Source organism: Neomonachus schauinslandi, chromosome 8 (genome assembly GCF_002201575.2).
Source record: "Neomonachus schauinslandi chromosome 8, ASM220157v2, whole genome shotgun sequence".
NCBI lineage: Eukaryota > Metazoa > Chordata > Mammalia > Carnivora > Phocidae > Neomonachus > Neomonachus schauinslandi.
The window spans coordinates 19,594,903-19,615,967 of NC_058410.1; the positions used below are offsets into that span (position 1 = coordinate 19,594,903).

Here is a 21,065-nt window from a genome sequence, read left to right on the forward strand (position 1 = left end):
CTGGACCCCACAAGGCTCTTGGAATAAATCTTCAAAGAATTAAGCTGGGAAAACTACATGATGTTACAACACTTATTTCCTTTTTTCGACATTTACTGATTATCTGCTTTGCCCTGAAGTCTCACAGATTAGAAAAAAAAAATGGATCACAAACAAAAAGGAACTTAGAATCTATTAAGGGAAAGAGACAGGCAAACTATAATGTAGTTAGGATGTGAATAAAATGCTATGGGGATACAAAAAGGGGATACTCTCCTGAGCTCTGCAGAGGAACACGAATTCACAGGCTCTGGGCCAACTTAGGATGGAGCTCAAATCGCTTATGGGCCACATGTTAGCTCAGAGACTCTGGGTAAGTTATTTCAATACTCCAAAATATCCATGGAGCAGTAGTACCTGAAAGATTAAATGAGAATGAATGTAAAGAACCTAGCAAGATGTCTGGCGCAGAGTAAGCCAATGAACATGTTGCTTCCCTTCTCTTTGATTCCCTTTCAGGAAAGTCTCTATAGAAATTATTGGGGCAGTTACTCACACAACATTTGTGGTATCTGGATCCCAGACCCAGCCGCTTCAAATGTCTTCCTTATGGTGAAGCTTCTGGACTCTCCAAGTGGAGGTCCTTATGACCTACTGGGCAATCTGAGGGTATTTTTGGACTACACATCTGAAACATTTCCATTTTTCTTCTTCTTTTCTTTGTTTCTCATTCTCTCTCCTATGACTTTTCTCTCTCAGACATCAAGCTGCCAATTCATGATTTCTCATTCTATTTTCTGGACACAGTGAAGAAACCCCCTGGTGGCTCAGCCCCTGATTCTGGAAATTTCTTCAACATCAGCCTTCCTGTATACAGTTTGCTCCTACCATCTAAATACATCACAATCTCGTGGATGTGGTCCTCGTGTGAGCATTGTTCTCCCCTTGAATGACACTGGGTAGATGCTTTACTTTGTAGGTATCTTATGGCAAAAGATGGATAATGGGCTTCTTTGTTTTGAAGACCAGTGAAGTCTCTATTGAAATGTAAGGGAATAGAAGGAGGATGTCAACAAAGTAAGAAACCAGGTTCCTCTAGGGTGTGAGTCTTGTGGGGCACAAATAAAACAAAGATGGCAGCCTTCAGATGCCTCCATCTCCAGGGCTCCGCTGGAGATCCAGGAGTTTGTCAAGCCTCATACATTCTATCAAAAAGATGAAAGACAAGGTCTGCCATAGCATTGAGTATTGAAATTCTGGATTTAATTTTAAATTTCGAGTTTCAGGTACCACCTTTCTCATAATCAAAATGTACTCCACTTTGCTACCTACCTGGCCTATAGATTTTGTGTGATGTTCTCCAACTTTGATCTAGAAGACATGTTGTGAGCAAAATCAAACCACAATAACTGTTTTTTGTACCAGTCTATTTCTCTTATTGTAACTCCAACAAAACATAGAGAAGGAATACACACATTTAATAAATAGAAAATATTTATTATACAGCATTATCAAGATTATCTGACAAAAGGCAGTAACGAGCCAAAGGAAAACACTTTTACAAGAAGCTAAACAACTTGTATAAGCACATACATTAAGGTGAAGATATCTGCCCTTTTGGTACAGGGTATGTATGTGTACATTTCCAATTTTGAACAATTATGCTATAAGAGCTAATACTGTATCGTATTCAAGAAAACTTTTAATCATGACATTAGGCATTCAGAGAAATAATGTAATTGGTGTTGAATGTGTTCACCAAATGTCTCAGACTAAAACCTTAGAACAAACTGACATATTATTTGAATAGTAGAGCAGTTTTCCTGATCTATTCTTACTTAAAAAAAAAATCTGAATGCACAAGTCCTATGATATCAAGGACATATGTTAGTGGCATTAAGATAAAAAAACATGTTCCACGAATAATAGATAGTAGGCTTTTACTTGCTTGTTTGCCAATAAGCAGACCACCTATTAAGCACTGGAACCATCTACGCTCCTCATTCTGCTTCATTACCGTGAAAACATGGAACTGAAATTCTTGTTTCAGTCATGAGGTCTTTCTACCAAAGGTGTTACAAATAAAATTTTAAAGGAAAGGCAGTCCATTCTTGACATGGAACTGACTAAACTTGGCAGTGGAATATGGGAAGACATAAGAAACATGAGCCTCAAATATCGGAGCTGATGTTAAATTCTGAACAAATGATGCGGTGGGTATTTAAAGATTCTAAGATGATTTTTGGCTGAGAAATTAGCTTCCACATGAAGGAAGCATATTAAAATATGACTGCACATAAGGCATAAACAGATATTTAAAGGGGTAAGCTTCATTCCACAAATAATAGAAGAAATCAAAACAGCAAGAAAAATTGCTTTTATTGGGTGTAAAAAGGAGGATAAAAATGAAACTGGATTACACGTATGTGGATATTACACACAGCAAATGACAAAAATATAAAGAAAAGTGATGACAGTGAAAACAGACGAATCAAAGTACATGGAAATATCAAATAAAAGAAAGTAAGAGGTGATGAATAGATAATTTGAAAAATTATGACCAGACATAGAGGTTAGTATATGCTTCAGTCACTGAAAGCTCAAGTCGCTGTGGAAAATCTTTTTTAAAAAAAATCTAAAGTGACCTGAAGTAATCTCAATACTGTCATTTCAATGTCATGTTTTAATAATGATGTGTGAAAATTTATAAAATGTACCTCTTTATTGTTACCCACAGGTTTTTATGAATTTTTAATGTGACAAATTTTCAAGCCACTTCATTAATAATGTGTTCCACATCATAAAATATCTGAAAAATAAGTTCCCTCTTAGAAGAGGAAGGACCATCTGAGCAGCGTATGAAAACCACTCGATCACAGCACTCAAACCTTCAAAGAGCTTCTGTAAATATTGGTGAAAATATATAAAACATTATTAGAACATAAAAATATCTATACTCTATTGGAAAGACAACCTTCCAGTCGAAGTTCCGCTGACGTTACATTGCACAAATTTTATTATCACACATATACAAGGACACAGGAACACGTTTACGTACTAGTTACAGGGACTTGGATGACAGAAGGAAAGAATTATTTGTCATTGAACCAGTAATAGTTGCTGTGAGTACACCATTAAGTTCGAGGATGGATTTGTTTCTGTAGTTTCTGTAGTACATAGGAGAAACAATGCACCAAATACACATACTGCATCATAGGAGTTCAACTGGTAATAATATTTGCTACAGTAAATGTAAGGTAACAATTTTGCCACATGGTTTGTTCTCTTTAATTGAAGGGCAGAGAAGAGCCCCCCTTGGCACAAACACAAGATAATCCACAAAACATCTTCTGCCATTCTCAAAACAATCTCTTGTTCCAGCGTTTTTTCCAAAATCACCAATAAGTGAGTATCAACTATGAGACGTTATCTGTGCTGATTGTGTTCACCACCTCATGCTTACGTACTGTCTTGCTTCTCACTCCATCCTCCCTTAGCACTCCTGATGAAGCACTTTTTGGTGATGCTTTTGCTCTGATTCCTGTTTTCCTAAGTAGAGAGAAATCACAGAGCAGCAGGGTGTCCATACACTTTTTTCCAAATGTGACAAGGCTGGCTCTGCATCAGGTGCAATGGGTGAAGAGAGGCCCCTGTCTGGGCCAATTCCCGAGGCTCCTGAACACCAGTAAGGAGACAGGGTAGAGAAAAATGAGCTGCCATGCCATGGGTGGTTCCCTGCCTGCCCCTCCTTCACCCACCCGGTCTGTCTGGCTCCATCACGCTCACTATGACTACCATGAATACCATGATGTCAACTAATGGTCCACCTGGCTGGTCCACATGTGCTGTGTCTTTTCAAACTGGCCAAGTGTGTGTGGGCACGTATATCTATGCACAATTGTCCAAAAGAGGAGATTATTTCTGTTGATTTATTTATGTACGTATTTATTTATTTATTTATGCAGTGAAAGTTGTACACTATATGGGATTGTGCTTTGTCAGAATTCCCTTTCTTCCCAGAGAAAGCTTTTGAATAATTCAAGAATCGGGATCCTCGCCGGGCTCCTTTTTTGATTGCAGAGCACAGTTCCCCCTGGCCTTCCCTAAGGCAGCAGCTTCGTCTCCCTTTCCCTCTGACTTCACCCTCCTCTCCCGAATCTCCTCCTCCCAGCTGTCCGCACATCTCCGGAGGTGCTGGTGCTCACTGGTTTCTCTTGCTTTTCCATGTGGACACCTCCTTCCTACAGGGTGGAAGAGCTTTGCTTATAGTCCCTCAGGATGACCGAGGCGTAGGTCACGTTGGGAGGGGTGCAGAGCACTGACTCGGACACGGGGGAGCTGGGCACCGAGCTGCCCGAGGCCACCGAGTCGCGGAAAGGCGACGGAGGCGTCAGAGCCGGCGAATCCTCGGGGGCCGGTTTGCTGGCCGCCTGCAGGTCCTCGTCTTCCTCTTCCAGTTCATCTTCCTCCGTGTTCCCTTCCCGCTCATACAAGTACTCTTGGAGGAGCTTGAACCTCTCGCTGTCGTCCTCGTCCTCGTCTTCTGCTGGCGGGGAGGCGGGCTCCTCCCCGAAGGTGCTCAGCTGCAGCGGGAGCATTTGCAGGTGCTGCGGGGGCGCCGGGGGCGGGAACAGCGAGCGCACCCCGTTCCCCGGGCCCCCGGGGACTGCGAGCACCGCATTGAAATCTGGGATCCCGGTGCTGAAATTGTTGACCACTCCCTGTAGCTGGTCCATCAGGGATTTCTGCGGTTGCGGTGGCTGCTGGAGGGGAGGGGGCAAGCCCTTGGGGATGGCCGGTTCTGCCAGGAAGAGGGGGGTCTCCTCTGTGGTCAAGTGGGGCGGCAGAGGCGGGGTGCTCACCGCGGGTGGCACGCGTCGGGGCACCACCATAGAAGGACTGCTGGGAGGGCTGAAGCCAACTGGCTGGGCATCCTCCTCATCCACGTTGTAGAGGGTCTTGGTGCTGGTATCTGAAAAGGTCAGGCTCTTGCCGGAGCCCTGGTAACTTTTAGTGAGGGGCTTGATGACGGCTGTTTGGTTGCAGGCCGTCTCATTGGTCTTCACGTGCACAGAAAGGCGGTGCCACACGTGCTGGCCCTTGGGCACCTGTCTTCCACCTGGTTCAGACCATGACACAGACTTGCCATTAGAACTATGAATAAAACAGAGATGGATTTATTTGCAGATATACCGTGCACACAGGAGAAAATATATATAAATTATACGCAATCCCAGCTCAATGCAATTTGATTCCCCCCCACCGCCCCAGTGTGCCCGGCCTCCATACCCTTAACCTCCCCTTATCACAGGTCAAAGGCCAAAAGCTGCGGTGACCACAGCTTGCCTCTGTAGCTGGTCAGTGATTCCATCAACCCCAAGACAAGGCAGAACACTTTGACCCGGAGAAAGTCCCAGGGGGAGAAACGCCAGGCTGCTGCAGAAGCAGCTATTTTCATTTCGGTCTGAGATTTCACAAAGCTATTACACCCTCAGGTACACACACATACCCTTAAGGTAACCACAACATCGCCACTCAGTGCAAACCTTTGACAGATTCCACAACTGATGGAGGAAACAAATAAGAAATAACACTGTAGTTACACATGGACACCTGAACGTAATGCCCGGAGCTCTTGCCTCCCTTTCTTCTTAAGTCCCTGGAACAAAATAAAACCCACATATTAAGCTACTCTCATTGTCCTGTGAGGTTATAAAATATATCCCCTCAGTCGCCCTTTCTGATAGGTACCTTCCTGGTACCAGAGCAGCAAGGTCAGACACATGGCACCTGTCCAGAAGAGAAAAAAGCGGATGACAGAAAACCCAGACCCATGTTCCACTTATGTGTGTCATAACTTTGGCTTTTCTTTTTATTCCAACGCATTATTCCCGACACATACAATGAATCACAATTCACATAAAGGCCCTGATTCATAGCAGCTAGTTTGGGATTTCCCCGCTGGGGACTTTTAACTAGGTGTGTTTGAAAAGAGATAGAACCAGGAAGCCCAGCAAAATACAGATGCTCAGACCCTGGATTAGTCCTTCAACATAGTTTGTGATGAAAATGAGACAAAATTAAGATTCAGAGAAAGCAGAAGTTATGGAGACAAAGGTCCCTCCCTGGCCTTTTCCTCTTTGAGCTTTGGAGAAGAAAAATGTTAGGGAACCAGCAGCCCTCCTGTTTTATCAACTTTTATTTTCATGGGACCATCAAAAAACCAATCAAATAGAAGAAGGAGGAGGAGGAGGAAGAAGAAGAAGGAGAAGAAGGAGAAGTGGGAGAAGGTGGAGGAGGAGAAGGAGGAAGAAAAGAGAGGTATTGTGTATATCATTCAAATTCTATTCTGCATGTTGTAATAACTCTGGTCTTACTTTTGGACTTTTAGCTTTTTTTCTGTATAACTTTTAGGAGATGGTGGTAACTTACCATAGCACACTATTAATAACAGCAGTGTTAATACTTATATCAGGAAATATTTTTTCTTGTGTGTGCGTGTTGTTCTTTTTTTTGTTGTTTTTTTGAGTTTGCTTTTTCACTGTATCCATGAACACAACAGAGAAGGTAGCACAATGTTAACACATTTTTGAAAGTAAAAGGAATAGGGATAAGGAACATTTTTTTCTTAGGTGGATATGTGAAATAGACTATTCTGTATCGTGGTCTTTGGTTTTGAAAAATGTAGGAAGTGATCAATAGTTAATATAATGGTTTATTTAATCATTTTGAAAATGCAAGAATGAATACTTCAAAAATCATGCATGTTGCATTTATGATGACGATAATATTTTGACATTTTACATATTATAATTTTGAAAAATGAAGTGAGCCAAATAAGTACAGAGTTTTGCAGAAATTCTGATACCTATTATAGAAAATTCTGGATATAAAAGTCCTAAAATAGATATAATAGTTAAAATTTTGAACTCATTATTTGGGAAAAGGCAGTTCCTCTTTCTTATAATTTATATGCTATATGTATATTTATTTGAGAGAGAGCTGCAGGCAGGGGGAGGGGCAGAAGGAGAAAGAGAGACAATCTTGAGCAGACTCCCTGCTGAGCGTGGAGCCCAACAATGGGGTTGGGGGCGCTTGATCTCACAACCCTGAGATCACCACCTGAGCGGAAACCAAGACTTGGATGCTCAACCCAACTGAGCCACCCAGGCACCCCATTTATGTTATATTTTTAATTGTCTAAGAAAAATCTCATCTCCAAAATACTTTGTGAAAATTAATATTTCTCTGAAATATATGCTTAATATATTTGCTGAGAATGTAGAAGTACTTGTAAATGCAAAATTCCTGGCTTTTCAGCTTCCACACTATTGTTAGAATACCTTTCTTCCGAGTTGAGTCAACTATAGAACAGACGGCTGGTGTTCCCAGCATGAACAGACAATCAACCAGTCAGTAACCAAGACCACAAGCCACAGTTCCTCTTCTGAGTTTGAAACTTTAGGTGAGCTCACCTCCCACCTCCTTCTTTCTCAATTTCCTCCAATCCTTACTCTACTCAGACCGTCTCTCTCTTTATACTTTCATTACTAAAACCACGGATTTGCCTCTTGCCTTGCCTCTTAAATATGCTTTAGTGTACCATCCAACCTCAATGATTTGCACCACTTTTTAAAAGAGATTTTATTTATTTATTTGAGAGAGAGAAAGAGAGTATGAGTGAGGAGAGGGGCAGAGGGGGAGGGAGAGAGACAAGCAGACTCCTCCCTGGGCATGGACTCCACCCTGAGCAGGGAGCCCAATGCAGGGCTCAATCCCAGGACCCTGAGATCATGACCTAAGTGGAAATCAAGAATCAGATGCTTAACGGAGTGAGCCACCCAGGAGCCCCTGATTTGCATCACTTTCAATTGCAATGGAAACATCTATTCCTTCTTCCAATGCCTGCCTCTCAATGCTTATTTTTTTAAGAAATCATTAAACTAAAAGGATGCTTTGTGTCTTTATTTAGCTGTGTGTGTATGTGCACACGCGTGTGTGCATATGTGTGTGTATGTGTGGGTGTTTAAGAAACAAGTCCCTTGAGAGCTAGTCTACACCTTACTTAACCACCAGGCTTACATACCCCAACAAACCATTGCTCCAGTCTCCATGGATGCTGGCAAAAAGGCATCCTTGTATTCTTGGGACTTAACGTCACTCACTCACTCACATGGGCTGTTTTCCTCACTTCCCAGGGCCCTACGTAGGCCTCTATTTAAATCATGCGCTTCCCTATTTTAATGATATTATTAATCATCTTGCATATGGATAAAATCACATCTTAGTTCTGTTTTAATCCAATACCATTTTTACTCTTGTAATGGGAGATTTTCACCCTGGCTGTCAAAATTAGCAGCCCTTCCCCTCAGAGTCTTGCTCTAGATTTGCTGTAAAGAACTGTTTAATTAGGAAATAGTTCCGAATGTCCCAGGACATTTATCAGATTAAGAAAATTAGATTAACTTTTTTTTTCCAAGGACAAAATAAATTGCTTCCTAAAAACCAGAGATAGTGAAGGAAATGTATCATCTCATAGAAACTTCGGGACAGTGTATAAACTTCAGTCCTTCTGAATTAGATGTTTCTGACATGTGGTCCGTATACAGCTTGAATGGTCCATGAATCTACACATGCGATAAGCTTTGTTTTTAGACTGGATCAATATTACGTCTTGATAGATTGTACACTGCTATTTTCAAATGCATGTAAGTGCTATCATGATAAAATGTGCTGCTAGATACACTGTAGCTAAATTCGAGAAGCTTTTTTGTGTTTTATGTTCAAGTGGCTACTAAAAAAAAAAAGTACAATTATTATCATTGATTCGAGTGAAGGTTTAATAAGCATTTTGGTGTGAAAAGGGATTTCCCTATTTGAAAAGGTTGGGAGCCCACTGCTATGATATTAAGAAGAGAAAAATGTATAAAATACGGGGCAGCCAGAAAGGAGTAAATGCATTATCAAAATGCAATATTACTATGAAATGAGTCTTCTATTTAATCCCAGATAACTTTAATACCTTCCGTTTCAGCCACCAACTTCTTCCTTTTATTATTTAATTTAATTATTTACCTGATCTAGAAACACCACGTACTTGTCGCAAAACACCCCACCCTTCCTGCTCTCACTTCAGAAGGCAGACATCAGGCCTAAAACAATCTCATATTTGAAGATCAAATGCAGTAGCACTTGGCGTGAATACCTCAGGTGGCTAAATATATTTATTGATACAGAAGTTATTGGAGGAAATGGCTGCTAGGCTTGAGAGGAACCAGGATGTAGAGGGTGATCTACACTGGGAGCGTGCAGAGCCAAGCAGGCCTGGGACTGCCGAGCCAGCCATGACAGGCTTGGAATCTTGCTTTGGTTTTTCTCTCATTAGATTAGTCTAACAATCCCCCCCAAACAGAAAACCCAATATTTACAGCACTTTAGAGAATGGTTAGAAGTGGGTGGTGTCAACAGATTAGTATATCTTTGGCATTCGGAGTGATTTTGTCTGTTCTATTTGTTTCAGTAAGTACTAGTTACATCTGCAGGGTACATTGCTCTCTGCTCCAGAGAGGTCTAAAATGGGAATAACAGTGGGTGGGTGTTTGAGATCAGGAGGGAAGCATCCTGCACAAGCTGCATGAGGGGGAAGCTTACACAACACCTGTCTCCCTTATGTCCAATTCAAGTCTTTGCCACGAGGCTTAATAGCTTCACGACAGACATAAGGATGGCATCCAGAGAGCCCACAGACAAGGCAAAACCTTAGCAGAAGGAGGGGAGACTCAGTCCTTGGAACCTGAAGAGGTTAGCATGTGTTTTCTCTGAAAATGAAAGAGGAAACAGGAAATGCCATTGAGTCACGGCATGGAGAGAACGGCTTACCAAGTCCAGAAAAGAAACCAAAGCTACAGGCTTATGGGCAGTTTTGCTGGGGCCGTGCAGCTGTGGTGGGGACACGAGGCCTTTCCAAAAAGGCTGGTGCTGCCCCAACTGAGATACTCGGAAAGGGATGCCAGACATGTGTTGTCCAAATGCCTCGCCTCTTCCTGCTTCACGCAGCTGGTACCAGAAGGAAGTGTGAGTAGTGATTCTTGTAGAATCGCAGGCATTGGAACTATTTGAAGCCTTATGAGTCAGACTCTTGTTTTCCCAGGCAACGCCAAGTTAGTCTTCAGTACAAAGGACTTCCACTGATGCCAGTTACACTTTTGAAGGCTTTCCAGAAAAATCTGCATATTCAGTATATAATCTCTGGAAGCCTATGTGAACATAATTAAAATTTCTCACCTTTTGGATTCACCACTAGTAAGGTAGAAAATCTCTGGATGTGTTATTGGAGACAAATGCTTTTTGACTACATGGGAACTTCGTAGTTTCTGCAGATATCAGTCTTAAATAGCATTGTGGATTTATCCCTCTCCTCTAATCCTAACATCATAAGCTAGTCAGAGAACCACTTGGCTTGCCAAAATTTATAATACCTCAAAGTCTAAATATACAGTCCTCCTTTTAAATCTTTAGATGAATCACATTCTATATGTTAAAGTTATATGATACAGGATACACGATACAGGATACACAACAGCACAAGGGAAATCAGTTTGCCTTTATTAAGCTTTGTGCTCTCTTCAATGAATCAAATAAGAAAAAGACATCCACAAACAAAATGAGCTCACCAAAGTATGGGAGGCTCCATAAGCTTTGTCTGGGTATAGGGTCTACTGTCTTGAGAAAACTGACAAATCTGTTTCAAACTAATGAGTAGAATTCTGATGTTTATTAAATTTTTTCTAAGCACATTTTAAATAGCCATTGGTTCAACCTAATCATGATTCCTGGCTGAGGAAAGAAATTCTCATGCCAAAGTTTACTGAAGACATCATGTTGGTACAGGACTATTGTTTTAGCAGAGGTATACCAGCTGTAATTATATTCCTCCGGGAAGTACAGATGAGTATCTAGATTCCATTCCCTTTGAAGGAACTTCAAGTCAAGCATTATTGTATTTCTATGCCCCATGCTACCACACCTGTAATTTTAATAGCAAGGCATTTGATGTTCCTCAGCTCTAACCTGGAGTCCTCATGGTTTGCTCTGGAAACATAGGGCAATTGCATTGCTCTGCTGGGATTATTCCTCAGAAACAGGATAGATCTAGGCAGACCACAATGGTCCAGTAGGCAGCTTTATCTCCATTACTAGTCCCTTTGCCTGGATTGTTCAGAAAAGCTGTGGGAACTGAAGGTCACAGAGAGAACATATCTTTTTTGTTGTTGTTTGTTGAGGAACAGCCAAGGCCAAAAACTGCGAGTCTCTTCTCAATCTCTTCCCGATCCTTTATAGTCTCCCGAAAGAAAGCTTGAACAGATCCTATTCCGAGAATTCTTAACAACCAACCTATCAGCTTTGCTGATTGTGGCTTTTTTTTTTTTTTTAATCACCTACCAAGAATGTACCCACTTCCAGCCTTTGCTTTTGCTTTTTTAGGCACTCACCTTGAAGTCATGAAATGTTAGGTGACTCTCCTCTCTTTCTGCCCTGCTGTCACAGCAAGACAAGCACATCTACTATTGCCATCAATCCCTTTTGACAGGCGGCCAGGAGCCGTCATAATCAGGATCTCCTTGCTGTGCCCTTGGTCAGACTCAGCCCAGGCTGCAAGAAATGCTCAATGTCTTTTGACTTGGGAAAATTACAGCCAGTGCATCCAAGCAGACTTGAATGGCTTTGATCTCAATGAGCAGGGGCCTCCTGACCACCACCTGAAACACACTGGCATGGCTACCATATTTGTCCCTTAAAGAATCAGTATGATTTGAATGAGACCACACTCTTTCTATTTGGGCTTTTTGAGGGAATAGCAGAACACAGACTTCCCAATGCACTCCACTGAGTGAAGAAAGAGACGCTGTGGCCTCATACACTGGCCTCCATAGCCAGGTTCAGTAGCAAACATTTGAACAAATTGCGCTCTTCTCATCTGAAGAGCTATTCAAGCCACAGACACCTTATCAGTGGACTCCCTCCTGCTGCAGGAATGTGTACCTTTGACTCTCCCAGGAGTTTGATGGGCTGTAAAGGAACAGCTGAAAAATGACCACAGACTCCGTGCACAATGAATTGAACATGGTCTATGTTCTTTTGTTAACTTAAAGAGACACTGTCAAGATCTAAAGGTCAAAAATTGGACCAAACATGCACCATTTTTATCAGATGGCGAAAATCTGATAAAAACACTCAGAATTCTGGGGACAAATAACTACATTTCCTTTTTGTAATACTCTCTTTTCATAGGACTCACAAAACTTTTGTTTTGGGCTCCCCAGGCTGTGGGAGGCACCCAGCAGAGGCTCGCATCAGTGCCCACCCCCTCGAGCTGACATTACGGAACTCTCCATAAGTTCAAGTTATAGCTTTTACTTTAATGCAGACAGCATCATTTCAAACATTTGTGCAACAGCAAAAAGGCAAAAAAAAAAAAAAAAAAAGAAAGAAAGAAAAAAAAGAAAGAGCTCTGTTTGCCAAATTTATGAAGGGGGAAAATTCACTTTTGAGCTTGTGAGTAGGAGTCACAAACAAAAGTGAATCTCCAGAATTGGAAAAAGTGTTGTGTCTTGCGTTGAAACTTAAAAAAGCAAAAAGACTAACAACTTGACAGTGCCCTTTTAAGAACGATGGACAAATTAAGGCAGTCGTGCAAACCATGGCACGTAAATGGTTCCTCATTCTTGATGGCATGCACATCTGTTTCCATGTTAGAAAGTGGAAAAACCCAGGAGAGAGAAAGCAAGGGGCAGACCACTACATTGTCCATGCAGCTTATCTTACACATTCACTGCAGTGTGGGGGTTTTCAAAGCTGCACATGTGCCGACGGACATTGGCTGGTGGGCGAGAATTCTGGCTGCCTCTTCCTGAAGATTGAAAAGAAAAAGACACCCAGTGAGTGAGTGGTTATACACGTGTACAGATAGAGTGATCACACCACTCAGGTGGTGCCTGGGCCTGGGCCAGGGCCTAGCCGGGCTCCTGAGCCTTTCTCCATGTCATCTCCTCCCCCACGTGTCTCCCCTGCACTGGCTGGCTATTTCTTACTGCCAGGCTCATTTCTGAAAGCCACATCAGTGGAGTGCATTCTTTCTTTTACCTTATGGGACCATCTCCTTCCAAGTGGCAGATGTTTTTTTCTGCTGTGTGTCTGTCTGTCCAAAATCAGCTCTTTCCCTCCACTCTGGACACCCCCTTTCCTCCTGGTGGCCGTGGGTTCCACCTCCACTCACACCGATGCAGGCTCAATCTTCCCGCCCATCACCCCCTTAAAGTATGTTCGTGGATTTATGTCTTATGTTGTGAATTTCAATTGCATTGCTAATTTTCTTTCATCTTATGTTATCACAAATGCATTGCTGTCACTTCCTATAAAGTCACATTTATCTCTTGGCCCTCACAGGATGAAATGTATCTGATGGTGGAGAGAGGGGGAGTGGTGAGAGATTGGAGGAATCTGCCACTTGGGGAGAATGTCATCTCATTCCTTGGCTAGAGGTCTCCTCATACAGCACATAGGATGATCTGATAAGGGAAGAAGAACATTGACTGGTCATGGCAAGTTTAATGGGACAGCCATGGGCAGTTGGCCTTTTACCATCATTTGTTGGAGTGAGGATAAGTGGGTTTCCCATGAGTTAAGCAGCCCTTCAGAAGATAGTGGGATAAAACCATCTTGTTATCACTCCACCTGAGACGGCTGCCAATCACAGAAAAGAATTTCAGGAACAAGATGCTAAAGGTGAACCATCAGCAGGTGGGCTGTGGGTGGGTGGATGAGGTTGGTTGAATTGGGGGGAATCTCAGTATGAAGGAACTCTCAGTGATGAAGTCCCCTCTAGAGGGTCCCTAAGAACTCACAAATATCCTCTATGTATCAGCATTGGGCCGCCTACCCCAAGACCCTGGTGACAACTATCCATTGTTAATCAGAAGAGGACCACATCAGCTGCAGGCAAGTCAAAAACTTTGGCTATATTTCCTATCTTTTTTCCCATTAAAGCAGACAGAGGAGGGGAAACAAAAGGGAGGAGCCAGAGATATTGCAGGAGCAGACCACACCCCTTCCCATTCCATGTATTCCAGACTGAGGCCTGGCACGTGCTAGAAAGGAGAGATGTGAATTTGAGGTTTGAAACAAGAATACACTGGAATAGCTTTTCTTTCTTTTTTTTTTAAAGATTTTATTTATTTATTTGCGAGAGAGAATGAGAGAGAGAGAGAGCACATGAGAGGGGGGAGGGTCAGAGGGAGAAGCAGACTCCCTGCTGAGCAGGGAGCCCGATGTGGGACTCGATCCCGGGACTCCAGGATCATGACCTGAGCCGAAGGCAGTCGCTCAACCGACTGAGCCACCCAGGCGCCTGGAATAGCTTTTCAATTCCTGAAATCAAGGAATCTGATCTGAATGTAGAAGGTGGGAAAAAAGTCTTCCATAGCACAGTTGAAGGTAAAAGAGAAAAATAAAATTAATCAGTATGTGTATTCCCTCCAAGTTTGGGCCATTCAATAAACCATTTCAAAGTACATGATCTACCCAGAATAATTTGAAATCCTCGCCCAGAGATAAAAACTTGAAACACCTTGGTGTAACTTCATTACTACTGCAATAATCCATTTATTTAAAAAAAAAAAAATAGACAGAGATAATGTTTGCTATTAAGCTTGCTGAAGTAATATGTCCCTGACATTCAATATGCCCACCTGAAATCACAAAAATGATGACAACAATGAAAACATCAGCAAGTAGATGACCAGGGATAAAAGTATGATGTTCGACTATATAAATGAAGCTATCAATAAGAAAGAACATTTAACCTACAAAATAATAAAACAACTTCATTTCTCAGGAAGGAAGGCAGAAATACATTCAAGGCATTTGGCTTTCCCTTGCCAAACTTCCTGCGTCCCTTGACTCCCCTAGTTAATCCCACCTGTAGATAATGTCTACATGTGGCCTGATCCAATGGTGCTGGGAAGCCAGAATCCCACCCGGGCTGGCTCAGGACCTTGTGTCCAATACAAATGCACCACATGTCCTTCATCAGAAGGTCCCTGCACTTGGGATTTAGTGGTCTACAGTCATCATTTTGAAATCTGCACTGGGGGCTTGGAGCCTCAGCTTACCCATGGTCCTGCCTCCCTGACTTCCCTGGTGCCCCCTGGGACCCTCCGAGGCTTCATTATCTGTCCCTGCCCAGGAATCACTGCCACTCTCCACCACTGGCAGGGGTGCAGGAAGATCAAATCAGGGTCAAGTGCACATGTTGCATAGCATCTCCAGACAGTGATTGGCCGTCCCCTCCCTGGACTAGCAGGGCCACAGTGCATTTGATAGGCAACACCACGGGGGTGAGCTTCTCACCCACCCTCCATGCAGGTACCTTCTAGTTCACCTGCTGTTGTTGTAATACCCTTGGAGATCACCGGTCTACCAGGGGCGAGGGTAGGAGGGAAGGGAAAGGGGAGATGCTTGGTTCAATTTCCCTGGAGTGTCTGCCCAGTGACTGGACGGGTAGGAGGGGGATCTGGCAGCCTGAAGGCTGCACGTGCATGGAGTCACAGAGTGGAGGCCGCGGCACATGGCAGAGTATGCACTTGTCCCCCAAGTCTCTTCTCCCCACCCTGCACAGCAGTGCAGCATTAAGTGGCAAATAAAAAACCACAAAGACAGGTTGAGAGAGAGATGACAGGAGAAAAGGCTTTGTATTGTAGTCTCTTTAACATTTCCTTCTGTGTGTTCAACCAGGGGCCTCATGTTTTCTTTTTGCACCGGGCCGTGCAAATGATGTAGCTTGTCTTGTCTGCCGGGTGTGTGTATGATGATAACCACGGGGAAACGACCTGACAGCTCAGAGACTTGACGTGCTGACATTAGCATATGTGCACAGAGTGTGGCATGCCTGGACAACAGCCCTTCTGTCTCCCAGGGACTGGGGTGGGAGCTCTGTGGCCTCTGGCTCTGACTTGGAATTAACCGCTGCAGTTAGTGGACAGTTCTGGGGTTCCTTCAGAGGTGGCAGTCATACTGACAGCCAAACTCCATACAGTAACTCCCAGCAATCCCAAAGCCACCTTAATTCACTATTGATTGAAGTAGTTGAAAAAATCATAGCATTTCCTTCATAGTGCCATTTTCTTCAGTCTCTGACTCCCTTTGTGTTGAAGTGAAATGTAAATGACCTATGCCTACAGGGCTTACTTTTATGAAAGGGGTGGTTGATTAAAGGTTACAGGCCAAAGCCTTGAAAAATCTGATGCTAGAGTGTCTGTTTTATCACTGCACAAAAACTGAGAGGAGCTTGACTTCAGGGTATTTTTAGCAACTGTAAAACCACATATTCAACCAACCACAGATTCGGCAAGCCTGAGTAAAAGCTTGGAGGGAAAATGCAGCATATGGAGACTTGACAAATATAAGTCCCAAATCTGTGCTTGAATCTTTTGGCAGAAACTGTGGATTTAAAGAAACCCCAGAAATTTAGTAAGAAAGATTCCTCTTCAATTTCTTCTGAAAGTGCAGTTTGTTTCTTTTCTTTTGCTCTTTTTTTCTTTCTCTTCTTCCCTTCTATTATCCTTTCTTCCTCTTTTTCTTTTCTTTTTTCCTTTCTTACTTCCTTCTTTTTTCTTCTCTTCTCTTTTCTTTCTATAGAGTCACTGCTTGTTACAGTTTCTCTCATCTATTCTCATTGTCCAAATCTCCCTTTGTAGAAAAGACCATCTCTCTTCGGGTATACTTAGTCCCATATGACTTTGTTTTAATGTGTTATTTTCTTTACAGTAGTTCATTCATACGTCAGTTTCTGTGCTAGGAATTATTCTTCACATGAACTTGAGAAGTTGTTACAAGCAGGTTTCATTCATTGTAGTGTAACAGTAAGACAGCTGGGTAAGGGGCCAGGAAACCAGGCACTCTCCAACTGTGTATTTGCCCCTTTCAGATTCAGTTTTTTCATCCATAAAGGATTGTTGAAAGAGTAAATGTGAAAATGTTTCCAAATAGCAAAATGCTCTCCCAGTTTAAGACAACACTATTAAAACCCTTCCTCTGAAGGATGGAGGGACAAAAGCACAGACAAAAGACCCAGGTATTTTAAATCTCAGTGTGATTTAGCATAGACTAATTCAGAGTATCTCAAACTTTACTTCATTTTACTTATGAATGTTAACCACTTTCCTTATTCAAGAATTTCCATAACTTCTACTAGAAAATAAACTCTTTTCTCTCCAGATTGTGGGGGATGGTGTTGGGGGTGGGGTGGGGAACAACGTTAGTGACATTGAATGGATGTGGCAGGAGCAGGTGAAAGCTAGGTACAGAGCAGGTTAGCTGTCTGTGTCTGAAGTTGCATATCTATGATAGGGTTTGGAGGTGAGTCTACTTTTAGCAGAGAGAAATGGTCTATACAATTCCAGATGGTCAGTTTACCATGGAAATAATAATGGGGCAGCTGTCCAAAGTAATCATAAAGATTGGCAGCAACCACTCAAGACCATTTTAGCAGAATGTGGTTTTTTTGTTGTTGTTGTTATAGATAAATATAGGATAATTTCTGCCTCTGATTGCTTTCCAAAGCCAAATGCATTTTTTTCTATTATCTGAATTTAAATATTTATTTCTAAATATTCGTTCATCAGAGTGGAGAGTGGAGCTCTGATTGTATATGTAAGCCCTCTGTAAATGGTAATTTCTTCCACTCTTCATTTTACTGCCTGGGTATCTAATACAGTACATTAATGTTCTTTATATAAACACACAGTGCAGTTTCTCCATACAGGTGTAAATACTGTTCTTTGAAGAAAATTTTAATTATAAAGATTTCTAAGCTAATAAGAGCTTATAGAAAATGACCTAATAAAATTCAATTTGTCATAGATTTGTCAAATATAAACATTTTGCCTTATATAAAGTTTCCTTTCTTTTGAAAACATTAAGAATATATGTGAAGCCCTCTGTATATATATATTTTTAAAGATTTTATTTATTTATTTGACAGAAAGAGAGACAGCAAGAGAGGGAACACAGGCAGGGGGAGTGGGAGAGGGAGAAGCAGGCTCCCCGCTGAGCAGAGAGCCCGATGCGATGTGGGGCTCGATCCCAGGGCCCTGGGATCATGACCTGAGCCGAAGGCAGACGCTTAACAACTGAGCCACTCAGGCGCCCAAGCCGTCTGTATATTATTCTTAATACTAATTCTATCCTTTCCAAGGGAAAATTTGGTATGGATGGATCATCACTTGGCATATTTTAATACTTTTACAACATATATATTCATATGTGTTAATAAATAATATACGGTAGTGTTTACCAAGTGATTAAATTTTATTGACATAGTATAACACTCTATTTCCATTCAGCAATTTGCCCATTTTGTCCATTTTGTATTACATTAACAGGTACAGTTCTAGTTCATTCACTTAAACTAAATTGAATACATACCACACTACCAAAAATATAATCAATTCTCCTACTGATGGCCACTTAGATTGTTTCCTACATTTTGCTATTTTAAGCAATGCTGCAGTAAACATTCTAGATTATGTCTCCTTGCACACAAAAATGGGAGAGTTTTTCTAAGCTATGGACCTAGAAGTAGAGTTGGTGGATTGTTGTGAGTGTACATTCATCTTTCTTATACATGGCAAAATTGCTCTACGAAGTGCTTGCCCAATTTACACTAGTATGTGAGAATTCATATTATTCTTTGTTTGTTTTTCAGACATCTTTAAAAAATGGCTTTTTATTATGAAAAATTTCAAAAATATAGAAACATGGAGAAAATGTTAAAATGAACCCCCACATCCCTATCATTCAGCTTCAATAATAATATATATGTGAATCTTGTTTCATCTATACCACCATTTATTTACTTTAAAGAAAAGCTAAATCATTATGTTTTCATCCATAAGTAATTCAGTATAAAGGCCTATAATATAGGTGCACATTTTTATAATAAAAGGAAAAATAATAATATTATCACATCTAAAATACATTAATAGTAATTCTTTAATATTTGATATTAAATGTTTAATTTAAAGTCATTACTTAGATTTCCCTGATTGTCTCATATATTTTTATTTTACTTTTGATTTTCAAATCAGCATCCAAACAAGATCTGCATATTGCATTTTGTTGATGACTCTCTTAAACCTTTTTTAATCTATAGATATTCCCTTCTTCTTTTTTGATGGCTGTTTGTTGAAAACATGCTGATTGTTTCCCAGATTATGGATTTTACTGGTTGAGTCCCTATAGTGTCATTTAATACATTCCTCTGTCACCTATATTGCCTATGAATTGATAGTTAGATCTGAGGGCTTGATCAGATTCATGGTTGTTTGTACAGGGAGTATAATTTATAGGAGATAGTGTTTACTCCTTATTATACCACACCAAAAAGCACATAAATTGGGTTGTCTATTAATCACATTAAGATTGATCATTGGGTTCAAGTGTGGTCAGCCTAATGCACACATTATGAAACTTCCCATCAGCCTTTCACCTAATGGTTTTAGCAGTCACTGATGATCATTATGAAGATCAACTATTTTATTACAAAACTACAAAATGGTAATATTATAATTCTATCATCCTTTCTATATTTGTCAACTAGATTTCTTTTCTAAAGTAGAATTTCCCCTCAACAGCTATTTAGTTCCTCTGATGTAGAGTTCAAACAGAAAACACAAGCCAAATGGATGATTCTTTTCTTTTCCTTAGAAATGTTCAGAATAATGATTTAGGGGATGCCAGGGTGGCTCAGTCATTAAGCGTCTGCCTTCTGCTCAGGTCATGATCCCAGGGTCCTGGGATCGAGCCCCACATCAGGCTCCTTGCTCAGCGGGAGGCCTGCTTCTCCCTCTCCCACTCCCCTTGCTTGTGTTCCCTCTCTCGCTCTCTCTCTCTCTGTCAAATAAATAAATAAAACCTTTAAAAAAAAAGAATAATGATTTAGTTTTCTAACAGTGATCTAACCCTCCAACAGTGATCAATGTATTACCTATGGGTCTGCTTTTATTGTCTAATTGTTTCCCTTGATTTTTTGGTAATATTGTCCTAACTCTTCCACACCTAAACATATAAAACACACACCACACTCACACACATATAGAAACAAAAACACACATACACATATAAAATAATATTCTGTAGAGGCTGTAAATGGTAGATGGTATTATCTGTGTTAGAGGTGCTTTACCACTTTACCTGTTAAGTAGAGGGGACAGATTATCTTAATCTAATCCAGAACTGAGCTGAGTCAAAGTTATTTTATAATTGGGATAGGAATTGGTCTACTGTAGGGCATATCGATCCCTTCAGGACTTTTAACAGAACATCTGGCTGTGCACTAGTACACCTCATCTGGTAGGTCTTTATCACCGCAGCATTAAGAGGCTATGGGAGATTCTGGCTAGCTTTTCAGAGATTTTCAGTTTAGATTTTTGGCTTCCTGACCCACACAACTTCAGAATTAGACAAATGACGGGGAACCCTGACCACATGATTGAGTGCCTCTGAGTCTCCAATTTTGTCAGTCCATGTGGTTGCTAAAGGCATTTTCTGTTTTTGTTTTTTTTTCCCCCCCACAGGTGGGTCTGTCTCATTATTGAAAGACTCCATGAAAATAATCAATATCTTTGCATCTCTCCTGTGATCCTTTTCATTTCTTATTATATAAGTTATTGATGTTAATTCTTATTCCCTACATTTGGTAGGCCATAGTTTCTGAAGGGCAGGCTCCATGTCGAGTTACCATTCCCCCTTTTTTCCTACCCCAACTTTTGGAAATAAAAGGAAACCATATAATCTCTCATGCAAAGAATGATCACTTTTAAGAATGAAAGGAGTGCTGGGGCGGCTGGGTGGCTCAGTCGTTAAGTGTCTGCCTTTGGCTCAGGTCATGGTCCCAGGGTCCTGGGATCGAGCCCCACATCGGGCTCCCTGCTTGGCGGGAAGCCTGCTTCTCCCTCTCCCACTCCCTCTGCTTGTGTTCCCTCTCTCGCTGTGTGTCTCCCTGTCAAATGAATAAAATCTTTAAAAAA

The 21,065-nt window shown here is 41.4% G+C and overlaps 1 protein-coding gene across 3 annotated transcripts in view; it reads right to left on the reverse strand.

Moving 5' to 3' along the window:
* Positions 1-4,220: 4,220 nt before the first annotated feature.
* Positions 4,221-21,065, reverse strand: part of GRM1 (glutamate metabotropic receptor 1) — a 415,932-nt gene continuing 399,087 nt past the window's right edge. The window contains exon 8 of one of the 3 annotated variants that reach the window (XM_021693412.1): positions 4,221-5,133. In XM_021693412.1, the coding sequence (XP_021549087.1) occupies positions 4,221-5,133 (913 nt within the window). Of the gene's footprint in view, positions 5,134-12,828; positions 12,890-21,065 lie in introns of those variants that run through there. The other 2 variants (XM_021693413.1, XM_021693414.1) reach the window with 2 other exon arrangements.